The 25,030-nt window shown below is 44.1% G+C and overlaps 1 protein-coding gene across 1 annotated transcript; it reads left to right on the forward strand.

Annotated features, from left to right (window-relative positions):
- Positions 1 to 2,023: 2,023 nt before the first annotated feature.
- LOC146189285 (uncharacterized) lies at positions 2,024 to 15,323 on the forward strand. Its single transcript, XM_084605227.1, has 10 exons — positions 2,024 to 2,096; positions 6,913 to 6,959; positions 8,030 to 8,068; positions 8,848 to 8,886; positions 10,948 to 11,044; positions 12,762 to 12,895; positions 13,225 to 13,272; positions 14,048 to 14,083; positions 14,635 to 14,800; positions 15,181 to 15,323. Exons 1-10 carry the CDS (start codon positions 2,024 to 2,026, stop codon positions 15,195 to 15,197), a joined length of 696 nt encoding a protein of 231 aa, XP_084461353.1. The 3' UTR covers positions 15,198 to 15,323.
- Positions 15,324 to 25,030: the final 9,707 nt, after the last annotated feature.

Below are 25,030 nucleotides of genomic sequence, written 5' to 3' on the forward strand. Positions count from 1 at the left end.
TATTGCGTGGTAGGGGCATGGTGTAGATTTTGCCTCCCCATCCATATGGTATGTCCTGTCTCTGCTGCGTGGCGCTGGGTTGGCTAAAGCCAAGCTGTTCAAGTACTTGCCGTCCAGTGGTGGTACCCGAGAAACAGAAAGTTCGCGTTACAGAGTGAGTCTCTGTGAGTTCGTCAATGGTATTGTGGATGCCAAGTTTAAGGCGGTGGTCGGTAGACGCGGTGAGCAGTAGCCTTAGCACTCGCTTGCAGGCCTTGCGAAGTTTGGTGTCGGGTTGCTTGAGGTCGTTCTTTCGTAGCTTGAGGTACGGGGTAACGCAGGTTATGCGGCTGACGATAAAGGCCTGGATTAGTCGCGGTGTGTCGTTCTCTCTTATACCATCCTTCCTGATCGTAATACGTGAGGTAGTTCTGCTGACTTGTTCACACGTCGTCGGGAGCTTAGCGATAGCTCTCGAGTTGGCCCCTTTGTTGCTGAGGCCGAGGATGCGGATGGTGTCTGCTTCGGAAAAATTTTATTGTGGATCTTAATTTGAATCGGTTCATTGCTGCCACGGAGGGTTATGCACTAGAAGTTCTGATTTGGTAGAAGAATGGGTGAGTCCGCAGTCAGCGACGTATAGTTTTGCACAGTGTTGGAGGTTTCTCCTGGAGTGCATCTTCAATCTCTCCGGTGTTACCTTTTGTTGCCGAGATGGCAATGCCATCTGCATAAAGAGCATGGCGTTTGCCTTCTATGGTGTTGAGTCTGTCCGGTAGGTGCAAAAGGACGAGGTTAAGAAGCGAGTGGAGGACCAACTCTTCTGGTGTCCTTTTCGTGCTCAGTGAAATAGTTTGCGAAAGGCCTTTTCTCAAGGCTGGAAGGAGCAAGACTGATGATTATGATCATTAAGACACTAGCGGTATTGGACATAATTAAAGCTACATTGCCTATGTTTTACTTCTGCCATTGCTCTATAAGCTTATATTGCTTTTACCGCGCCCGTCAATGCGCAGCGATTAGGTAGTGTTTACTGAGGGTTACATATAATGCTTGACAATGATGAAAGAGACGTATGGCTCGAAATTGAGCATTATGTCGTTAAGGGCTCCGAAAGCCTTCGCTCTTTTTCGACATGTCGCAGATTTGTCGACCATTCGTCCCGTACGTTTGGAGAGCTCCAGTCATAATGTTCGGTCTCTCTGGCGTCCATGCCTCCCCCCCCCCCCCCCCCCCCCCGCTGTGCAATTGGCGTCAGCACGTGTAGCGGTTCCTGACTGCATTTAACAAGCTTCCATGACAAAAACGCCCAAAAACAACAGTAATAAAACTAGGAGTTCGTCGCTGCGCAATTATTCACTAACTTCTTTTGTTTCCTCAAACTTTCAAGCATAGACACAATACCCCAGTCTATTTGGTGGCTACGGGAAATCCGTTTCACACAAAAAATGAGCACCAATAGTCGCCAACATATCGCCCCGACTTTGAAGTTCATCCGGTGCGGAATCGCATTAATTTACTCGGAACGGGGTCTGCGTGCGATACGCTTTTGCAGCACTAAATAGCCCCTTCTGTTCAGAAAGAAAAATAAAATATGAAAATGACCTTCCAGGCCCATATGTCACGCATGCAAGTCATCGTGTTGGCTACGAGCGTCACGATATATTTGCACAGGAAAGAGAAATCAGTTTTAATGAGAAGCTTAAGGAGGGTAGGGAGGCTAGGAACACGTGTGTGACTCATCGCGCGACACACCCTGCCCTTGAACCACTGTATAAAGACATCGACTAAAACTATTTCAATGACATCTCTTTGTGCACCTCCACGTGGAACACGTGTGCGACCCATCGCGCGACGCACCCTGCCCTTGAAGCACTGTAGAAAGACATTGACTTCAACAATTTCAGTGACGTCGCTTTGTGCACCTCCACGTGTAATTGGGACCTGACTATATGTATAAAAGACATCAGATTTGCTGGGCACAGATATTGTGGACTGCTACCTGGTCTCTATCCCTCCCGCCTGCGGAACAAGCAATTCAACCATGGCCCCTGCCTCCGCCCTCGTTGCTCTTCTGGTCGCCGTGGCCATGACTTCGGCGTCAGCCTCAACAACCAGTAAGCACACATCCAAGCTTAAACTACCTTTCATTCTCACCACAAACTTTATATATTTAAGATTCTGCACACCATTTATAAATAAGTTTTATTTTTTCATTCAAATACGCCCGAAGCCTAAGTAATGAAAATTAGTGTGTTTTGAAAGCTTAAACGCCCACTACCTATTTCAAACAAGAACGCAGCCTGTTATCCACAAAGCAATAATGTGGTTTCCGAAATCGTAGAATGCTTCTGTTACTCAACTAAAGATACCCAACGGCGAGGTAGTGAAGCCTTGTACATATATGCGATTCGACCCTGGATTTCAATTCGCCTCGAGATCGAGCAGAGTCGCCACCTTGCGGCTCAGCGGCGAACCCTACTCAGTGTGGATGCGTTTTCGCGTCGCGTGCCAGCCCGCAGTGATTTACGCGCGCGCATGCGGCGTGTACAGGAGTGTTTTTGTTTGTTTCGCAGTTCCTGTGAGCTTTTGCTTACCTATATGCCTCTTAAATAAATATGAACAGTCTATAACCCCACGCTTCATTAAAAATATATATACTTGTCTGTATCGAGAATGTCATACTTGGATAAGGACATCATCCATCGCGGTCTTCGGCGCTTGAGATCCTTTTACATGCAATGTCTCAAACGAAGTGGTACTGTCGTTACCGCCTTGTCAAAGCATAACAGGTCGTTGCCGTCAATAAAAGGTAATGTAAACGCTCAGAAATCGCATATTCCCGTTTCTGTTTGGAATACCGCAACTACTAAAACATATGCCACCGCAGACTGCTTCATATAGCAGAATGCAGTTTCAACAGACCACTCTATGCCTCCTATGCCGTCTGTATGCACGATAGAGCTGTGTGAGTACATTTTTTTTTTTTTGCTTTTAAACCTCTGTCGCGGTGTCTCAATGGTAAGGGCGCTAGACTGCTGATTTTGAGAACGGGGGATTCAATCACAACCGTTTCGAAAGGCGTTCCCCTGCTGTGGGATTTGACTGCACAATAAACAATCCCACGTGGTAAACGTGGTCTTAATAATGAAAAACAAAAAGCTACACCAAAACCAGCCTCTACAATCATCCGTCATAGCCGATGCCGCTTAAATTTCATGCGTTAAACCCGGGCCAATATGCATTTGTTTTATTTTCCTTTTTTTTTTATTCTTGAAGGCTTCTGTGCATCCGTAAAAGTTTTAGTGAGCACATTTTGCTTTAGAGAAATGCTAGAATGTTTGTGAAACATATTCCCTGCACCTAATTGTTACCCTAAATATTACATAATACACCTAGATCAATGTACTTTACTGGTAGCCTATTATAATCATTATAATCCCTTTTCGTCCAAGTGCTGTCTTCTGACAAAACTCGTCATTTCTGACAAGGGGAGTAAAACAGCTTCATGCGGGCTTAAATATCAGTGTTTAGTTCGGGAATAAATACATTTTTATAGTCGCATGATAAGATGACCTGCATTTCTTTCGGAATAGTTCTATATTCGGCATCTGTTTTGGAAGCAACCCTAATATTTTACTTCGCATATAATATTTGTCACTGCTAAATAATTAGCGATAAAGAAATTTTCAGCCTGTACAATTGCTTCCCAGAACATGACAGTGCCCATGCGCAGTTTATAACGATATCTTCGCAGCGAGTAACTCGTAGCTTGCACTTTAACGTTACTGAAAATTAATCGCTGATCATTGTAAATGCTGTCAAGTGTGTTAAAGTTCTCTCACGCGGTGAAATGTATTCGCCTTGCAAAACAAAATAATTACACTACTAATTTACCGTTATATATTAACATCACGCACATCAGAAATCCCTTATACTTTCCTCAGTTTCAGGAAATCATTTACAGTTAGTGGCGCATGCATTAATACGCTGTCACATTCTATGACAGTGGCCGCAAAAAGCATCTCGGCAAATTCAATCCACTCAGCGCTGTACACGTGAACAATCGGCTTTCCTGTGCGGCGAGGTTTCCTGCACAGTGTCGGCGTGACCTCGTTTTTGGGGAATACTTGTTCGTGGTTGTCTGGGCCAGAGTTGATGTGCACTCACTCAGTCTAAAGCAACTCGTCATGCAGTGCGCTGCCAGTGCTACATTTAACCTGCTTAATCCTCGAGTCAAGTACGATATAGTGAACCAGGCTGCCTCGATTCAATTTAAGTTACTGCAGGTCAGAGCACGAACCTTGTATCTGCGTGGGCTTGACACTAAATTCGCCGGTCTCACTCGCATGAGACACGTGCAAACTGTTTAAAAGTCGATAAGAAAAACAAAGCTGTCATTAGGCAGGCCCAAGCATTAGGCCTGCAGATGAAGTTATGTGATGTTAGGAAGATAGTGAGAGACCGGAAAGTGTGGCGTGACATGGTCCATAGGGTCACGAAGAGTCAGACACGACTGAACGACTGAACTGAACTGAAGCGTTAGGCGCGTGAGCACGGTACAGCGCAAGAAACGTGCAAAGTAAATCTAGAAGACTGGTGGTTGCGTGCTTTGTTTTCCTAAAATCCGCTTTTCTTCTGCTGCATTGGCGAAATTTTTTTCTGCAATATTGCAGAAATACTGCAAAAGACACGTTTTCATCGCCAACAAACCCGCCGTAAACTCGGAAGCAGACCTACGCAGCGTGCCTTTCTGCGAGCGCCGCCGGCTGCCGATCCAAACTACCGGAGTGACGGTGGCGCCACCTCTAGGTCGATCTCGCGGCGAATAGAGCAGGAGAACAGTGCAAGAGTTAACGACGCCTCACCGTCGTTAGTGAGATTTACAAGAACTGCGCGGCGGCACTTCCGTTTGTGACATGTCGGTCTCCTTAACATGGTCTCCAACTGGATAAAAGAAATTATACCGTGTTAGAAGTGCATATGTATTAATATATTCTAAGGCATTAAATATCCTTGGAGGTCTCTGAGGCGTCTAATACAGTATGCGTACCTGCCGGCCGAGTTCATTTATCATGCAAAGGTTCCCGCAGAATTATTTTTCTCCAATTTCAACCCCAAACAGTAAGTGGTTGACATCAAACATACTGGAATATTCTTTCGTGAATAAGGAACAAAAGTCTTGTTCTTAAATTTTGATTAAATTGGCCTAATTCAAAGAAGTAAAATAACTCCTTAAGAGCTGATATTATGATTTCAAGTAAAGTACTTAGAAAAGAGAGAGATTATAACATAGCAGAACGTTTGGTCAAGGCCGTTTCATTATATACATGTATAATGCAGCTAGTGGAAAGTCTATTTATTGACTCCGTTTCGTTCCGGAAGATTTACAAAAAGAAAAGTCCGAAAAACATGACTGACCGCTATGATACACAAAAAAAAAAAAATTCAACTGCAAGTTAATTTAAGCATTCTCCTCTAAAGCACCGATCGTTTCTTCAACATTTGTTGAACACATTACCGTTACATTCCAGAATAGCAAACTTGTTGGGATTAAATTAAATTCATGCATTCCAAATTAATTTCTCGACAAATGTTCTCCTCTAATACCTCACACATACACATTTTTCGGCATCAAATCGTTATGTTTAGAGACGAAAATCGTGCTTTACTTAGGCTACTCGACCGACGTAGATTCAAAGTACAGTTCCGGCAAGTTGTTACGAGGTCAACGTCGCGAGAAAAAGACGTTTTTCTTTTTCTCGCGTTCTCTGACCTCCCAGTTTTTCTAAGCCCAATACATATTTCATTAATATTAATATTTATGTAATCTTATACCTCACCTACACGCGAAGCTGTGAACAAAACTTATTAAATTAACTTTACATGTATTTCTTGAATATTTCCTTGCCTAGACACTGCAGACGTATTTGCCCTGATTAACCTAAACTTTCTGCTCTATGCCTGTAACCCAAAAGTACCAGCTTCTTTCTTGTCCTTTGTAAATAGTCAGCCCAATTATTACAGACCCAATTATTTCTTCTTTAATATGGCAGTATCCAGAGCGCTTCAGGTACCGGTTTTCCCACATAACATTTGAGATTAATTAGTCAATTATTCTGTACTGCTGATAGTTGGGTTACATATTGAAAAGATCTCACTAAGGACAATGGACATATATTGCTCTTTAATTCGACAAATATTACCTTGTGAAGGCTGAACAATGGCTTGTGAAAACAAGTACTAACAACCGAATCACAGCAAATATGTCCAACGCGTACGGCGATAGGACATATAAGGTCTCAAATGCCATCCTTACTTCATTATAACCTCTTTTCCATAACCAACTTGTGCTGTAAACTACAGTGCACCACATGTGTTGCCAATTATCATTGCGAATATATTTGCATGCACCTGTTATAGCCGAATTTACTTCAGAAACGCAGCTGAAAACTCTCCTCAAAGCAGACCCTTCAGCCGATACCGTCGAGCCCACCGCTTTTCATGAGGCAGCGGTTAAACTCACATTTATTTCATCCACCAGTCACACAACTACTTTTTCACTCGTTTTGGGGCAATTCGCAACTGCTGTCAAGTAAAATTGGACCACAGTTAGTTAATCTAGCCCAGCCTAATTTTATTACTTGCGAACTGGCATGATGATCGCGTTTCATTTGATTTGGTATAGTTAACCCGTGTCCTTCCAAAAAATGTTCTTTCACAACTACGGAATTTGATAAGGGTAAACATATCAGATACAAAGCAAGAGGAAAATTTTAGGCTAAATTTTATCGGTGCGCATGGCATCGTTCATAAAAATGAGAAATACCTTTGAAATCGCCTGATAATGCAAGTTGAAATTTTCTCTGCGGTTAAACTCGCTTAACGTTTCAGAACGCGCAAACTAATTATTTTTTATATATATCGTTTCAGCCTCCTGCACCAACATCACGATCAGCAATATACTAAACATCGGAACAGTGAGTCCCTCAGCTACGCTTTTTTCTTGCTGTGCACATTCAATAACGTGCTAAATATTCTCAGCGGCCTTGAAGATATTGTTAACGTATGATCATTTCTTCATTCCAAGAACTGCAAAAACATAAGGAAAGGTTTGACATGGCTAAGTATACACAAAACAAAAGCGCGCGCAACTCCTCCATAGAGGACTGCGAACCTCTAGCACAGCCAAATCTAGACGACACGAAAGTGTTGCGGGCATTTTGAGGTGGAAGGTTGCGCGTAGTTATTAACTGTTCAACATAGTTCAGAACAAACCCTCCAAGAGGTAACGGCGGATACTTATAGCCTTTGCTAATGCTGTATAGCGAGACTCTAGCCTTGAGCAAACTGCCCTTACAATTGTCGACGATACGAAAGTGTCTAGGCTAATTTGAAGGGGCCCGTCCAAGGAGGCGAGCCAGATGGGTCGCGGTGACAGGAAAGTGTATAGCAGGGGACTGGAAGGCTGTGTGGCATTCAGTCAGGCAACGTTGCACTTTTGTGAGTATATGTACCGGTACGAATGAAATTTGCTACGTGTGTGAAGAAAAAGCGGGTATGCGATGCAGAAGAAGAGGTGGAGCAGCAGCAGAAGAAGAAGAGAGCGGCTTCGAGTACCACACGTGCGAAGAAGTAGCGGGTCGGCGCGGAAGTCACGCGTTGCTAGACACTTTCAAGGCCATACGAAACATAAGCCGATCAAGCGACGGAAGGACGTACTAATGATCTCGCTTTAAAAAATTGTCAGATTCTTAATGCAAGACGGTAGCATGGAGTATACGTTGAAAGGCGAAGCTTAAAATAAGACACTAGGGAAGAAACAGGGACACCAAATACATAAGACCTTGTCGCAAACGACAGTTTAGTCTGGGGACGACACTCTCAGCCCGACGGGGCGCACTTCCGCCAGAAAACAGTGTGAAAGAGAGAAAAGTGACTCTATGGGCAGTACAAAAATGCAACCTTTATTTACTTCTGTTTTTTCTAGCGTTCGCGTTACACAATGCCTATATATGCTCAAACTTTTTTTTCTTCAATACTACTTCAGTGCGTCGGCAGCTCTACAAACTTCTGCGGCAACTCAAGTGTAAGTCGTTTTTAGCATTATATTCTCACTCTTCAACAAGCTCCCTTTACGCGCCCTTGTGGTCTCTTGTTGCCATTATTTCATGTTTTTATAACTGACTGCGTTTTCGTGTACCCGGCGTCACCGTTGTTGAAATGACGTTCCTTGAGTGTCGCTTATTCTTTTATTCCTGACTTAAAGAATTTTTCTGGACAGGCCTATTCGTGTATTCACGACGCTCGCAAATGCATGTGGCGCCTCGCCTATACTTCTAAAAGCTTCTAGCGCTAAACAAAATGAATTCAGTGAGCATGAGGTATAGTGAGCATACCATGGCCTATCATATTTGGCGCCAGTGCATCGCAGCTTGAGGCTCCCCAAATTGAAATAGTTAGACTAGTTCTTGAAACTACTGGCCGAACGCCAAGCTGCCAGTGAGATTTCGCTGTTGCCTCCACAGGAAAACCGTGATATTTGATTCACTTCTTGGGATATGTTCGGTCACCACAACAGGGGCCATGGCCGTTCTATTTAACAAGTGAAAGTGAAAGTTTATTAGATTGAAAATATTTACAAAATGCATAAAAATACAGACGATGGTCCCATAGTCATAAGACTGCACCGGGACCCTCGATAGATCCCTACAACAAATTTAATTTACATATTAATTTAGAATTTAATTTACATATGCTTCTCATTTCAAGAGCCATCAGTTACCGCATGCATTGAATAGAGCACAAATTACGTGTATTAAGTGCTGATGTCTCTCCTTAATCTGTTGTTCTTGTTTTTCATTGCAGACAAGCGCTACTACCCAAGGAATCATCAAAATCACTAACGTAAGCTTCTGACCATGGATGCGTTCAATACAGCTCAAACTTCTCGCTTATGGCCGCTAGTGCTGTTTCAGTCGCTACAATTTACTCATGCTGCATTCACTATACCACCACGTTACAGAACATGTCTGTTTGAAATACGTTGACGTCAATTAACAGTCATTACATTTCCCTGATTTTGAAAATGAACGCTGTAAGTCGAGTTTGTACATTAAACTGCTTAAAGAAGGCAGGTGAATCTATGATTAAGCATGAAATGTTTTTAGCTCCCGTTATCTGCGCGCTGCTGGTGAATTTGGAACCAGAATGGAGGGAAAACAGAGCGCCGAACGGGAGGGGTAACCGAAGGAGAGTGTAGAGGCGAGCCTAAACAATCTTTCGTGGACCGATTCTTGTCACGTGCAAGCTCTGTTGGATCTAAAACAGCGTATTCGTCTATAAGGATCTTTAGTCCCATGGTAGGCGAAGCAAGTGAGTGGCGCGGAGGAGTCTACACTCCGTCCTAACACGAATCCGCGCTTTATGAGCAAGCCTTCAGCACCCTGTGATATGATAGCATGCGTGTGCCGGTCAAAACTTATAGCGTAGTTTTCACGACGCCATCCATCGGCATGGTTGGTAAGGAACCTCAATTGGTTAATCCCTTCACCACCCGATGCTGGGGAAATGTATTGTGCGCTTCATTAAAACCAGGTTCAACCTCAATAAGCTCTCAGGCCTGTCTCGACTGGTGGCGTGTATATGTTTCGACATACTTCTGTCGTACGCCAGAAATAAACCACTCTCATGCTTCAATCTGGTCTCAGTTACGCTAGAGGCGCTGTTTTATTTGTAGAAGCTATCATCGCCGCAGTATTTGTGCATTTTGCACGCTAGTTTATGCAAAATGGCCAAACCCTGGCCAGCAGCCTTTCAAGAAGCGCTGCTTCCGGTAACCACGCATCAAGTAATAATCGGTGAATCATTAATTCTCCAGGCTAAAGTACACGTAAATAACCCTCCAACAGATGCTAATGAGTACAAAACACAACAGGAGCTGCAGTGTTTTTCGACGGCATGTAACGGTAAACGTTCTTTTTTTATTGTTCTTGTTATATCAACCGGTGACCATTACGTTGACATTGAAAGGGGAAATCACGCAGAAGTGTTTTGCTTACTCAACTCAAGCCCTGTGGTTGTGGGCCCAGCTAGTGCCGTTTTCAAAATCTGCAAACATTGTTTTAGCATGCAGGTGCTGTAACGCCTAACGCCACGGTTCTTTTTTTAATTTTTTTTTTTAAACAAAGAAGCTGTAAGCAGCTCATTCTGCGTTCAGAGTGGTGGGTGCACCTGAAGACCGTAGTTTTGACCAGCTGTCCAGCGTCAACCAGGTTTCACACTCCACTTCGTCTTTCTCTTCTTTGTCTTGCGTGATGTGCTGTCTTTCGGATCTATCATACTGGTACCTCCCCGCCGAACAAGGAGCCATCCTCGCGACTCACGGTGAAGAAAGGGTGGTGGGCGAATTATAATATGGTCTTGGACGGTCGACGTGTAGAGTTACCACCGCAATGGGCCAGAGGTGGGTCCACGGGCTCCACTGTAGTTCACGGGATATAATGTTTCGCGAATGCGGTAAGGTCAGTGGCGACGCGAAATGATTTTCGTTGTGAGGCCGGGAGTCGAGTACGGCACACACAGCCAAACGAGTGCACCGGCGGGATATGAAGGCGTTGGGTCCGAAGGCTCCCGACTGTGCTTTTGGTGAGCCTGGTTTTGCGTGAAGAACGAGCGCGCATATTGCCGCCATTGTCTCAGCACTCTAGCGTGCTGCAAAACGTAGAGTGGCCTCGGAATCATCGGGGCGGTACGGAAGGATAGCAGCCATGGTGGACATATGTTCGAGACCGTGCAAAAGAGAGAGAGTAGAAAACTCAGTCGTGGTCTGCGTAACCACATTGTAGGTAGGCGTGAGTGACGAGGTGAACCTGGTCCCATTTGGTGCGAGCGGTATCAGTCAGTTTGAGTTAACGGTTGGGTGAGCGGGGACGGAGAAATCACGTTGTCATCACGTTCTACTTCCAGTGTGTAATTCAGGGACTCTACCAAAACGGCTCGCCTCAAGGAATCGTCAGCGCCCTGGAGCCCCTGCTGTTAATCATCGCTAACCGTGGCATTCCAAGTGAGCTTGAAGCACATTTATATTTACTTTTAACACTGCAGTATTATAATACATTGAATTCATGCTTACCTGTTCCTCACTGACATAGCAAATAAATAGCACACAAGAAAGAATATATACTGCCATTTTCAAAGATAATATTTACTTATGCGCTTTATTCATGCATCAATTCATGTACTATTTGTGCATTCCTATTGCCGCGTGCCTCTCGGAACCAAGGAAAAGGAGGACGAAACTGAGTGTGTGAGACTGATCCGTTCAGGGGTTGCCGCCTTCTACTCGTTACATTTTCTGATGGAGGTGCGGGGTACGATTCCCCCTTTGCTGAGTTCCACCCCTCAAGGGCAACCGAGAGTCAGCACGGATTTGACACTGGTCCACCTCAGTACCAGCCGCCGCCTCCGAGGTCAGTTCCCAGAGTTCAGGCCTTTGTCCTGGACGCCTGTGACCACCATGCATAGATCGAACACGAACATTGTGGTTAACGGAGAGAATTCACCCCAGTTCGTCGTCTCCAAGTTTGAACACCACCGTCCTTCCATGGTGAGCTTTATGAGGGCGCTGAAGACTGGCTACACCAATTCGCACGGATCGCCAACTACAACGATAGCTGCACAATGTGTACTTTGCTCTCGAAGATCTGGCGCGGACGTGGTTCGTCAACCATGAAACGACGATACATCAATCATGGGACCTCTTTCGTCGCAAGCTGTTGGCGACCTACAATGCCAACGACCGAAGGGAGCGTGCGGAGTCGGCACTGCGATCTCGCTGCCAAGTCCCGAACGAAAGAGTTGGAATGTATTACAGGGACATGATCCGCCTTTTTAGGCGTGCTAATCCAAATATGTCTGAGGAGACGAAAGTGTGCCTGCTAATGCGCGGGGCGAAACAAGAACTAGTTGCTGGGCTCGTACGCAGTCCACCCGGCACAATATTTTTTCTAGCGGAGGCCACCATGATAGAACAAACACTTCAACACAGGGCACAGTACTATAACTTTGACGTGTCCGCCATGTCACCGGCCGTCTATGCTTCCGGCTTCGAAGGTTCTGGTGACGCCTTAAGGGAGCTTGTTCGATCCATGGTCAGAGAAGAGCTGAGACGCATTCAGTTAGACGATCTAACGTCGTCATCGAGGCTTCCGTCAGCTACCCTTCCACCCCGCTTCGTGCTGACAGGAGAAAATAGAGAATAAAGAAAGAGAGAGAGAGAGAGAGACGCACGTAGCAACGGCCATCGTTCGCCATCGAAGTGGTGGCGGGTGCAATGACTGCCTACAAGTGGTACAACCACCAGTGGTAGGCTAGTTCCGCCACAAACGGCGGGGACCTACCATTGAAAGCCCCGTAGAGCAGAAGCAACCACCCCCACGACGAGATCGAAAGACAGTTAACAAGGCGATGCCACTAAGCACACAAAAAAGTAATAGTGCACGCAAATGTTCAATAAAATGCTGGGTTTCTGAATACATGAATAATGTTGAAGACCCTCTGAACGTTCTTCAGTTCACTTAACCATTGCTTTTTGATTATTATTATTATGGATGGCCTTATTTTTATTGTTCCTGTTGCTGCCGCCGAAGCACGTAAACAAAATGTTTTTGTAATATCTGTAGAGATTGCCGGCTTCGGCGTGTCCACTAGGCACAAATATTAGCAAGCTAACATTCTCAAATTTTGCTTCTTTTCGTAACATACTGAACTAAATATTGCAGCCGGCATCAACCTTGGACAGCTGGGAAACTACAAGCTCTGCAATTCAAGTGGCTGCCTCGACTTCCTCATCAAAAACGACTCCTGCGCTGGCTCAATCAACATCGGGCTGCCAGCCGTGAGAAATCTCAGCTCGGTAAATGCCCTTCTTCTGGAATGTGCGAACATCTTTAAGATTTCGGTGTATATAGGTATCCCTTCTATGGATTCTCTTTCTCATAAATATTGCCATCATTGGGGCTACGTCAAGCCTGCCAAACAGGGCTGCTTTCTGTAGGAAACAATGCCATGGTCAAAATCTGCCTAAGATTTCCTCGACTTCATCTCGGTCTTGTCAATATAGCTTTTCTCGATAAAAATACAGTTGGCTGGGACAAACAGTGAGCCTCTTTTTCGTAGTAAAGTTCGCTTCTGCAGCTTTCCCTCGTTCGTAATGTTTATGTGCTTGTTTGGTGCAATTTGCAGTGCGCTGGAGACACAACTACGATGTGCCAGGCTGGAACACCTACCACCGTAAGCTTCCTGTGAACTTTTCCTAACGTTCGCGAAGAGAGCTCTCATGCTGCCCTATCTCTATTTATAAAATTACGAATGTTGCTTAAAATGAAGCCACATTTTCGTAAGAAAACCGAGTGCGATCACACGCTTTTGTGATAACTGCGAGGAAAAGATGTTCAGGACAGCAGTTTATCCTCTTTTCGCAATACTATCGTACAGACTGCTCAAATACACAAAAACAAAAGTTCAGATGCTCGTCTTAGAAGCATCTTAAACAAGTTGCACAGAACAATAGCGATATTGATAGCGCTGAGATATCGGTGCGCCCCAGCACACCTCGTAAACAATAACTTATCAGCCTTATCCCGGTGCTGTTTTAGAGCAGTACTACCGAGTATTTTACCTCATGGGGGTAAACATTTGTCGCAAATGTTTTTGTTCACGCGCCTTGGCTTTTGCATTCTTTTCATTTTTCGTCGCAAGATAAAAGTCAACATTGTTTTAAGCGAGCGAGCTTACGCTACCCTGGCGGTGTTTTCGGAAGGTTGGTTCGTAACTGGCAATATCTTCAGCGCACGACGCATATGTGAACAATTAAATGTGCATTGCAGCATCGCCGCCTTCCCAACGTCTGGGACCAGGCTGCGCTCAAAGATATTCTCAACATTGTAGAGATGGCAGGCTAAAAATGGGGCTCGTTGTGAGGCATAAATTTCTTCGCACGACCTGATTGTCCGCACATCAACTTATGCTGACGTGCGTATTTCTCACATTCTCTTCCATCTTTCAGACCAACATGGTTCAGTCCACGGTGCAGACCATTGCTGTGAGTACACTGCATAGTTTTTATACAACCCAGCCATACTTTTGAAACCGACTTTTTTTATTTTTCATTTGCCTTTCCTGAATATGCTTAATCTATCGCAACAGCAGTGGTTAAGAAAGCAATATCTGCATATCTTTTTTTTTTTCACGCTTTTGCAATGACTCATTTGATCTTTGTCATCGTTATGCCCTAACATAAGCATCCCGACAAGGACGAAATTTTTCCCAAATTAATAAACTGATTAAACATTACTAATTAACACTGGCAAATGAAGAGGAAGTGCCCATGAACATGAAGATTTAAACGCTGGCGTTTAAGCCCAAAACTTTTTCACATTGCTGCGGGTGTAATGCAGACAACCGATATGAGATGCCAAGAAGTAAAATATCTGAAACTAAAAAAATCGCAGTGGAGCATGTTCTCTGCGTCTGAATTCCAATGCTACGTGCGCCGCATTAATTATGCTTTGAATGATTCTTAACTGCCGAAACAATCTGGGGACCTATAGGGAAGACCCTAAACTATCTTGTCTTGCATTTCTTCACTCACAGTGCATCCTGGGCCAGCTTCCCATGGATCAGTTCCTCGCTGTTCTTCGTGGCATCGTCTGCCAGCTGGTCAAGGCCATTAATCAGGCCGTACAAGGAGACGCGTCGCTTAAGACAACTTTCGGCTCGTTCAGCACCACCATCTCCACCTCGCTGGGAGGTTTCATGTGTGAGTTTATCGCAATTTTTGCCTATAGCCAGGAGGAGTGATTCCTAACTTACAATATCTGCTGGATCACGTCCCACGCATGCGGTGCTGTCGGCAGGGCGAACCTTTGTTGAGACTGAAAATTTTTTTCTTTGGCCAAATTCACTCGTTTTATTGCCGGCATGTAAAGTGCTTGTCCTCAAGAGTGTCACTTATTTTCGAACATATGAACAGACAAGCGTTATTCTCTCCAATTCCGACCTCATGTTCACAGCGAGGCAATTTTTTCATGCATGTGGCCATTTCAGTGTTCAGAAAACTTAACACAAAAGACATGCGCATCTAGGAGCTCATGTTTCCGTAGCGTCTGATGTCTCCCGTCCACCTTCTTTCACTTCCAGGCTCCGTCAGTGGGTAACGGCGACATCCCGTGGTCTTCAATGTGGTTAACGGCATCACACCATATTTTCCGAGCAACCCCTAGGTTCTGCACTGTTCCAGAATAATGCTGACAACAGAAGTGGTTGCCATGTATTCAATAAAATCTCCACAGTTATTTTTACGTACTTTACTCATAATATACGTGGCTCCACAAGCCCTGTGTTGGCAAATACTTTGTATTCTTATGTTCGGCAGTCTGACTGATCCTTCCATTCGGCGACTCCGACATTCGACTGGTAAATAGTTCGTAATGTCGTGGTTTAGAAGCCGGCAGCGGCAAGTGCATCTCGATAGAGGTGAAAAGCGAGAAGCACAGATACTACTACATGCCACACATTAAAGACGCACTTAATATGTTTACAGTAAATTTGTTCTCTTGCAAATGTCTGGTACGCTAGCGTTTTCCTGACAGGAAAATTGGCAATGATTGCGATAAAGTGTTTATGCATATGCTTGCTCACCCTCGATTCAAACTCGTGTCGTTTACATCGCGAAGTGCAACATGTTCGCCCTGTTTTAAATCGGGGGACGCGGCACTATACCATTTGATATCCACAGGCAAAAGTCGATGCCGGCTTACGCGGTTCGTTTCGTAATCGGCCAAAGATGGCGAAATCTGTATGTTTATTTTTCATGTTATAAAAGACTAGTTTTTGGTAAAAGGTATCCCGGATGATACAAAGTTAGCCTATTTGGTGCTTCACGTACGAACGAATACTTAAAGGGTGACTTTTTGCTCATGACTCTTGCTGAATACAGAAGAATGCCGGACGAATTGATGAACCCGTTATCGTCCATGTATTTTTAGACATCTGTTTTTAATCAGATTAATGTGGATTCTTTGCTATGTTTTTGGAATTCTACGAAGTACGTAAACATATTCTGCTTGTTCACTGTATTACTGCTGTTATATTCTCGACTATTTCTGCATCAAATTACAATCATAATCTCTTACAACTCTAACTCGCTGAGTATAGCAATCATTGTTGCTTTGGCGGCCAAAAATTAGCTCAGCACTAAACAAATAATTAACTTGTGCAATAATGAGCTTACTAAGATTTCATTTTTTTGTTAAGAAACGTTATCTAATACGGCCCAATCACGTTTTGTGGCCAAGGAAGAATGAACAAAACATACCCGCAGAAATGATTTCAAAATATTTCTACTACTACTTGCATACATCACTTCACCAGAGCCTTGAGCATAAATGTCATGAAACCTATTCCTATACACTATTTCTGTCGACTCGACGCAGAGCCCGTGGCTTGTATTCTTTACAAATTACTCCACCTCCCCCACCAGGCTAGGCACTTATTGCACAGCCTCTGTATGGATCGCACTGACACTTAGCGGCATCTCAGAATGGAACTCAAACATTATTTCACTCTTCTGTACCTTATACACTTAAAAAGTGTGAAAGCCTCAACTGCTTGTATGCCTCAACGGCCACCCCCTTCGGAAAGCACAGTTAGCCTCAACCAGCGTCCGAAAACTCGGAGCTTTTATTAAAGTGATGGACCTTTTCGCTATCTGTATATCTCTGCTTTTATCCACCACGTTCTGTAACGTCCAATAGCCTCGTGGATACAGTTTATAAATAAATATTTTAACATTTGACCATTCTACTTATACCGTGAAGAGAAACCATGAGGGTAACTTTTTCTTTGAATTGCAAGTAGGAAATAGCGCATAATGGTCCATTCTACAATAAACGATTATCTAATGAGTAACTACTACAGGTCATTGCAACCATCAAAGCGCAACCAAACAGGCACAAATGTTGCACCGCTTAAATGGATGCCAACTAGTTATACCCTGTCATTTCTTATTCTGCTATTTTTCTCTCAAACTACAAACACTAACCAGAAGCTAAAGTCATGCATGTCCTTGATAAAATGGGTCATGGATGCAGACTTTAAGCTGCCAAAGGTTTGTATGATGTGTTACCGCATTTAAGAATAGTGAGTACCAGCGAGGCTTTCAAAGTCTTATTACTGCTTCAGCAATAGTGAAGTGATTGCTTTAGGTTACATTCATGTACATAAACATTGCATTACTTGTAATAAACATCATGCACTGATTCTAATGTAGGCCTTGTGTAATACGCAGTCCCGAAATTTTTATTCCACAATTAGTTGCAGATATTTTTTATCTGCAACGTCCAGTTCCAGTTCAGTCGTTCGTCGTGTTCGACTCTTCGTGACCCTATGAACCACATCACGCCACGCTTTCCGGTCTCTCACTATCTTCCTAACATCACATAACTTCATCTGCAGTGCCTCGAGGATGCCATCTAACCATCGCGTTCGCTGCCTACCCCTTCTCCGGTGACCTTCAACCTTTCCCAACATCAAATCTTTCTCCAGCGACTCCTCTCTTCTCATCAGATGACCAAAGTAGCTGAGCTTTAACTTCAGACTTTGACCCTCCAATGAGCAGTCAGGGTTTATGGTGGACAATATCGACTGATTTGATCTCTTCTAGCAGTCCAAGGAACGTACCAGAATATTATCAGGGCCCTCCATGCTCACTGCACACAAGCCAGAGCTCGTTCGACCAAAAAGCTTTCGGCGTCGTAGTTGTCGGTGCATTGTTGTCAAGAAATATGGGAGAGAAGAGCTTTGAGATCGGTATAAAAGGCCGGAGTGGATGAGTCGGGGGTGCAAGAAAATACAAGCGAAGCTGGGGACGGGAGCTAGGTTACTACAGCAAAAGGATTAAAGAGGAAAAGGAGGAAAAGGCAACAGAAAGGAAGCAGAACAAACGACCTAAACCGGCTAGCTAAACGGAGAGACTCGTCCCAAATCAGCGGGAAACAGGGGATTATCGTGCAGACATCGGTATTGGCTTTGCACTTTCATAGGCACAGTTTCCTTAATTTCCTCCATACGAAATCTTCCAGTATCTACTTTCGAAAACATTCCACGTAACATTTTCATACAAAATATTTATCGTCTCAGGAAAGTAATAATTAAATGAAGAGAAAAGTAAGATGCCCAATTTTAAAAGTCCAACAGTGACCTTACCGATAGCTTTACGGAATAGGAATCACACTTGCATGAGACGAATTGCCAGGCGGATATATTAGAAGTAGAGCTAGTCGGTCCAGCTGGTACCGATTCATTCCATCGAACAGAGTGAAAAACATGTTTTAGTTTGACCAATCTGGCGGCGCCAACAGACAAGACAGACAGCACGATTTCTAAGCATGCGTATTTAAGAGCAATGCAACAATGTCAGAATCAAAGAGAGAGATTCACACCCCGCAGCCCACTGCCTTACTCACAAGGGGTGCTCGCGAAGATGAAAGTAACACAAGAGTATTGTATCGGCACATCGATAAGAGTGCGCGAGAGGTTGGTGAATAATTTGCAACATCAAAAATCGGGGCACGTACACCAGCAAGCACAACCTTTATCTAACCGACATTGAAGTTGGAAATCTATAAATACCAGATGAAAAAGGGTGGTATGGCTTTCATATATTTTTGCGTGTTTATAAATCTTTCCTTTCTTTTTTTTTCTGTGACTACCTCCCCTCATGCGTACAAGCATCGTGTATCATGGAGAATACAATTAGCTGAAAGTCAGCGTTCGTCTTTTGTCGTCTTTTTTTTTTTCTATCCACGTGTTTTTTGCGCTGTTTAATACGGCGGACTTAGTCTCTCCGATGGTTTCTTTTCATCATTTTTATTTTTCTTGTTGTTCATGGAGCCATTGAAGCAACTGTTCTTTTTGTGTATTCTTGCCTTTTAAAATTAATGGATTTCACAGATGAACATTGAAGGCTCCGCCTTCTAGAATACGGGTCCGCGAGCGATGGTCTCACCCGACGAATGAAAAACCAAGTCTTTCTTAAAAACATCGGTTTATTCCGAATCAACAGAAAAGTATAAAATAAAAAAGAAACAGCATTGGTCAAAACTGCGCTGGAAACATGCCGTCGAAGTGCGCGACAATGAACTATGCAGAATAAAACGGAACATGGGTCAGGGCTTCACCGCGGCAACACAAAACACACTGCGGTGCGGATAGGGCGAGTAATAGGGCCAAAGCGTTGACGACGGTAAAAAAGCAATGTTACTCACGTGGCAGCACTCACGCTAATATTCCTAAGGCATTCTTGTAGGCACCGCTTCCGTCTTCGTCTGGCAGGACCCTGCTCCGTCGTCCGTGTACATCACGCCGGCTTGGGACGCTGCCGGGCCCTTCGCTGGCCGGCCGCCCGGCGAAAAAGGCCCGAGCCATGCTTCCGACGCTCTTATCTACCCTCGGTCTCACGCCGATAACATGCCGCCTCCGCTCCAGGCAGCTCGCTCATGCGTACTCACGCTGCCCGGGCGGACACCCACACAAACAGAAAAAAACGCGCGCGGTTTGAAACACTAAAAGGGGCTGTGGGGCCCCACAACATGATGGAGCTCGCATAAAATATGTTACTTTATTTTAATCCGCATTCATTGATTAATGCAGACATACCGCCCAGTTTTCTCGCTTATAAAGGTTTCTGTTCCGAGCAAAACAAAAGTGTCGGAAATATCATCGAGTCCTTAACAATGGCACCCTTAGCTTACCGGTATGCTAGTACATATGCAAATGTTTATGCTCAGCCAGAACATGAGTGCTTAATAGATATCTTTAAAGTTTCCTTGAAGTCGTAGTGCCAGCGTCTGCAGTTTATCTTACAGGGTTTAAGTTCGTCCTTATGTATCTAAGCTAAATGCAAACCTACTGAACATTTTTAAAGCTGTCCAATAAATATAGAATTTCCATTTTAGGATTCAACATCCCCCTATTCGAATAATTCAATAATAGAATATGCTGAATTTTGGAATCACTTTCTACAAATCGATTATGTTATCGCCATTTCCGATAGTTTTCTAATTGTGGGAGCTTGATCAGACCAACACCTACCTTATTTTGCCCTCCATTAATGTTGCAAGGGGAGGTCCGTCACCGTACTTCAACTTTCGATATGCGCGTTCAGTGCCTAAGCGCTGTCCATTTGCGTGGTGGCATTCATATTCTTCATGCATACCCTATAAAACTGGACGACTTGCAAGAGCTCCTGTGGGAACGCTGTCTTATTGCCCGACCACGGCTGGTACAGAGTTTACACCTGTGTTATCTATGGAGCTTTGGCTGTATGTAACTGTATTTTGTCATCAGTAGCAAAATACAATTTCCTTGTAATTATAACTTCACGGTCATAGATCTAATATATTTGTGTACCCTTGGTAATTTGAGGAGGACGGTTGAATTAGCGAGCTCGTGTGTTGAGGATCTTTTCAATGGTGGATGCTTCTTTAAAGAAGCATCCACCATTGAACATTTCCAGTGTCTGATGAAGACTGCGTGCAAGGGCCGCAAAGAGGTTTTCTTTCACACCACGCATCAACAGTTTGAATTTATCGTCCTCAGTCATTTAGCTTTTGGCGCGTCTGAAAAGACGTATCATTTCTACCGTGAAATTCGTGACACTCATTGGCATGTTGGACGCGTAAGTTTAGTAATAGCTCTGCCCTCTCCATCCGTATATCAGCAGTGGCTGGTTTCAACAACTCTACCTTGACCGTATCCCAGGTGGTAACGCTGGACTCCTGGTTTCTGTGCTAGACTCTGGCCGAGCCATCCAAGGCAAGGAAGACACCGCATGTTCGCAGTGTCGTCCCAGTTATTGAATGCAGCGACGCTGTCGAAGTGCTCCAACCACTCTCCTGGGTCCTCACCTGGTGAACCGCTGAACACGAGTAGTGAGCGGGGCTGCTGCAGAACAAGAGCGACTGGCGTCGATGTCATGGTGGATGTTAACGCTACAGTGGTCTTATGTGCTCTGGTACGATCCGGTAGAAGTCCGTGCTTTGATGGCAGTCCGTGGAGGCGGCGACTGTTTCCAAGGTCCCAAGGAGCCGAGTTGGCTCCAGTGGAGATAATTTATAATGAACATCCAATACACCGCACCTCCACCATGCGTCACAAGTAGTGACAAGGTCAAAGGCAACCGACGAGGAGGCTGGGATTACATGGTATGAAAATAAAGAAACTCACTCGGCGGCAACCATAGCAGCAAGCATTAGCGTTGGCCGTCGAACAACGAATGCTCGTAGCACTCGTCAACTCTCAATGTAAATTCAGTGAATAAAAGTCGACATGAAGGCGCAAAAGATGTCTGGAGCAACTTGTAGCATTGTGGAAACTGACGCGTGTGGCTGCAGTCATTCGAGAAGCATCTCAGCCTATCTTACACAAAAAAGAACATGTTAAAATCCGCGTTTCGGCAACCCTGAGCGTAAACAAAGAACACGAGATCTTTATGTGCGGTGCAAGCAATGTGATGAGGCCGGACGCCAGCGGCTGCCAAGAGCAACAAATAAAAATTATAAGGATTTGCGGCGGTATCTGCATAACAGCATGTTAAAACATTCTGCAAGCGCATCAATATCGCCAAAAACGGAACTCATCGGTTCACGTTACCAGCTGTAAAAGCGTGATGAGAGCTCTGAACCGCACAGTCTCAAAACGCACAATTTTGCTAAACAGCTGCAGCTAGATCATTTTCCGTCAGTGAAGTTTTGTGTTGTTGATTTTTTTTTTCACTATTGCCAAGACGTACCGAATCAATGTTCTATTGCAGACTCGACTACCCGGTAAAACTTACAAGCAAATATTTGCTAGATTGCCGAATATTAGACAATTCTGATGAATACGTTACTGTCGGTGTTTTAACAATATTCCGCGTACGGCTAGAATTATTGCCAAAGAAGCAAGCCATTATAGTTTACAACGGCAGTCTTAACTACCCGGTACGAGCGCCGGAGACTTTAATAGTACAGTTTTGGGCTAGGCAGTTGAAGGTAGGTCATCAATATATTCATAACAGAATTTTAAGACAATGTGCATTGGCCTCAAAATTAAAGTTGAGGTGCCAGAAAGCTCTACTGGCAAATTTACATTTCCAGGGAAAATGCAATTGTTACACACCACGATAAGCTCAGACGGAACAAAGCAAGGCTATTTAGTAGGTCATTCGCGAACAAATGCGTGAAAGGATAACTTTTTGCCGACCACTGTTCATAATTTCCAGTGGCTGCGGATGAGATAAAGAACTCGTTATCTTCCAAGTGTATTTTGACGTCTGTTGTTTTTTGCTTGTGAGTCGTGGGCGTTCATGGCTACATTTAAATGTTGCAGTATGTTAAAATGTGTTGCTTGGTCAATGTATTACTTTTGTTCGCGTCACAATTCTTGCACAATGTCACAACACACAGCACAACACAACACTGACATTGTGCACAACGTGCACAATTTGCACGTTAAGGAACCCCAGGTGGTTGAAATTTCCGGAGTCCTCCATTACGGCGTCTCTCATAGCCTGAGTCGCTTTGAGACGTTAACCTCCACAAACCAAACCAAACCTTAATTTGTAACAATCTTACTCGCAAAGTATTGTTTACACTACTGCTTTGGCGGACAAGAATTTGAAGTCTGCACTAAAGTCAAATAATTACCCAGATTTCTCTGATACGGCGCAAGCACAAATGACAAAAAATAATGACGGGCAAATGAAGCAAAGACAGCCTTAAAAATGATACCCAGTATCGGTACCTTATTATTCTTTTGCACTATAACACAACCACGAGTGTACGTGCTGTGAAACATATCCATGAATAATCATTTCCGGCGATTCGCAACAACATGCTTGGTCTGCAAAGCGATAGATTACTCCTTCACCTGCCGTCATGCTGGGCGCTTATCACACCGCCTCTGCACGGATCTCGCAGTTATTCGAAGATGAGCATCTCAATATGAGAGTAAAAAGCTTTATTCCATACTTATGTACTCTACAAACCAAAAACTTGTAATAGCCTTCATTGCTTTCATGCCTCAACGGCCACCATCGAAGATAACTATTCAAGGACGTCATAGCCAGCATCAGAAAACTTGGAGCCTTTTCTCACAGTACATATCTCCTCATTCCAGCTCTTAAATTTGTACATATCTGCTTATATCCGCCCCGTTGTGAAATTCCCAATGGTCCCAAGGATACAGTACATATGTAAATAACGTACATTTGTGCTACACTAAAAAGAATATGGCAATTAAACGAGTAATAGCTACTTAACCATCATTACCCATTACATATATCCAGACGTAAAGAGGCACAAATGAGGCCAATTTAAATTGATACGGTCTAGGTATTACGGCGCTAATTGTTATTACGTTCTTTTTACCTGGTACAACAAACACAAAGAAGGAACTATATTTCTATATAATCAACGCAGGTCTTTGATCAAATGTCTCACGAATGTAAGGTTTTTAACCGCTTAAGTAGGGCGAGCAGTAGTACTGCATTGAACAGTTCGTAGCAGCGAATTTGAGATCAAAACTCTTAATGTCTCACAAAAGTGAAGTTATTTCGCTAGATTACGTACCTAGTCACTGCATGATTTCTGACATTTATCTGTCTGCCACATAATTAAACGAAGGGTTCTAAGTCTATCTTCGATGGGAGGACCCTTCGTCTCCTTTCATCCGAGGAGTGGGACTTCCATGAATGTTGTGCAAAAACTCCTATATCTGTGGAAAAAAAAAAACCTTCGGCTTGTGTAATTTTGACAAAGGCTGTACAAGACAGAATTTTGATTTAAGGTTTATTACCATCTCTTTTGTCTGGCATCCCTCAATAACCTTGAAAGCTTCTTGTGCGGTGTCGTCCGCCCGTCTGTCGAGTTAAGAACACCCCATGATACGCAGTTGTCTAAGTACATCGTTTTTGTAATAGACCAATAAAGGCCATTTGAAAGTAGAGCTTTATAGAACAAAGTGGAAAAAAACACAGGCTTGTCCTGCGCTTACGTATATGACCATCTTTTAAAGAAACCTGCACCAAGCGCACAAAACTTGGATTATGGCACGTACCCGGCCACGGCTCTAACACGTTTGTTCCCATCCGCGATTGCACAGCGGCTTCGAAGTTAGCGACGGATACCATGCATCAATTTAAGCGGAATACAAAACACGCATGTGCAATACCAGCGCACTTTCAGGTACCCCAGGTGATCTACATTATTTAAGCCCTTCGCAGCGCCTTCTTAGAATACCATTTGTCTCTCTTCGCGGCGTTAAATTCCACAATCTATAGTTTTCGCATGTATAGTTGTGAAGGGTGGCAGTTCCTAGCCCCACAGGGCTGGGGCGGTAGGTCAGCGCCGCTTGTGGCGGGGGCTAGCCAGCCACCAAATTTTTCTCTGTTGTAGGCCGTCATTGCACCCGCCACTGCTTCGGTGGTGAACGACGGCTGTTGTTGCGGCCCGCGTCTTTCTCTCCCTCTGCTATTTCATTTCTCCTCTATTTTCTCTTCTGTCCGCACGAGGCAGCGGACGTGGCTCAGCTACAGAGCCAGTAGCAGGCCCGTGCATTTCCTTGTTGCTACAGCCACAACAATTCCTTTTTAGGTGGGTGCCGTCTTGGGAGCAAGAGAAAGTCATTTCAAAACACAAAATTGTTCACGACACAGTCGTGGCTTGGTGACCAGCCTTCTAGATGTCATTTTGCTAAATTCATGCCAAGAAAAGCGAAACATGCTTTTTTTTTTCGCTAAAGAAAATATGAAAATGTCAGTTCAGTTCAGTTCAGTCGTTCTCAAAATCGTCACTAGGAATAATCTCAGAACCCGAATGAGGTCACCTTATTCGAGTGTCGATGTACGTATACACGTTAAACCGTATAAACCGAATAATCATCAAAGTAAGTAACGGATCCGGATTCTCCGGTTGGAGCTGTCTGGGGCATAAATTCCGTAGAGAACTCG

This window comes from Amblyomma maculatum, chromosome 5 (genome assembly GCF_055883805.1).
Source record: "Amblyomma maculatum isolate TAMU_Amacu chromosome 5, ASM5588380v1, whole genome shotgun sequence".
NCBI lineage: Eukaryota > Metazoa > Arthropoda > Arachnida > Ixodida > Ixodidae > Amblyomma > Amblyomma maculatum.

Bases quoted from the DNA above. Each gene is read 5' to 3' on its own strand.
- LOC146189285 (XM_084605227.1), top strand. From the start codon at position 2,024: ATGGCCCCTGCCTCCGCCCTCGTTGCTCTTCTGGTCGCCGTGGCCATG. The intron at 12,896-13,224 runs GTAAATGCCCTT...TGCAATTTGCAG, and splicing joins CCGTGAGAAATCTCAGCTCG to TGCGCTGGAGACACAACTAC. The intron at 13,273-14,047 runs GTAAGCTTCCTG...TCCATCTTTCAG, and splicing joins AGGCTGGAACACCTACCACC to ACCAACATGGTTCAGTCCAC.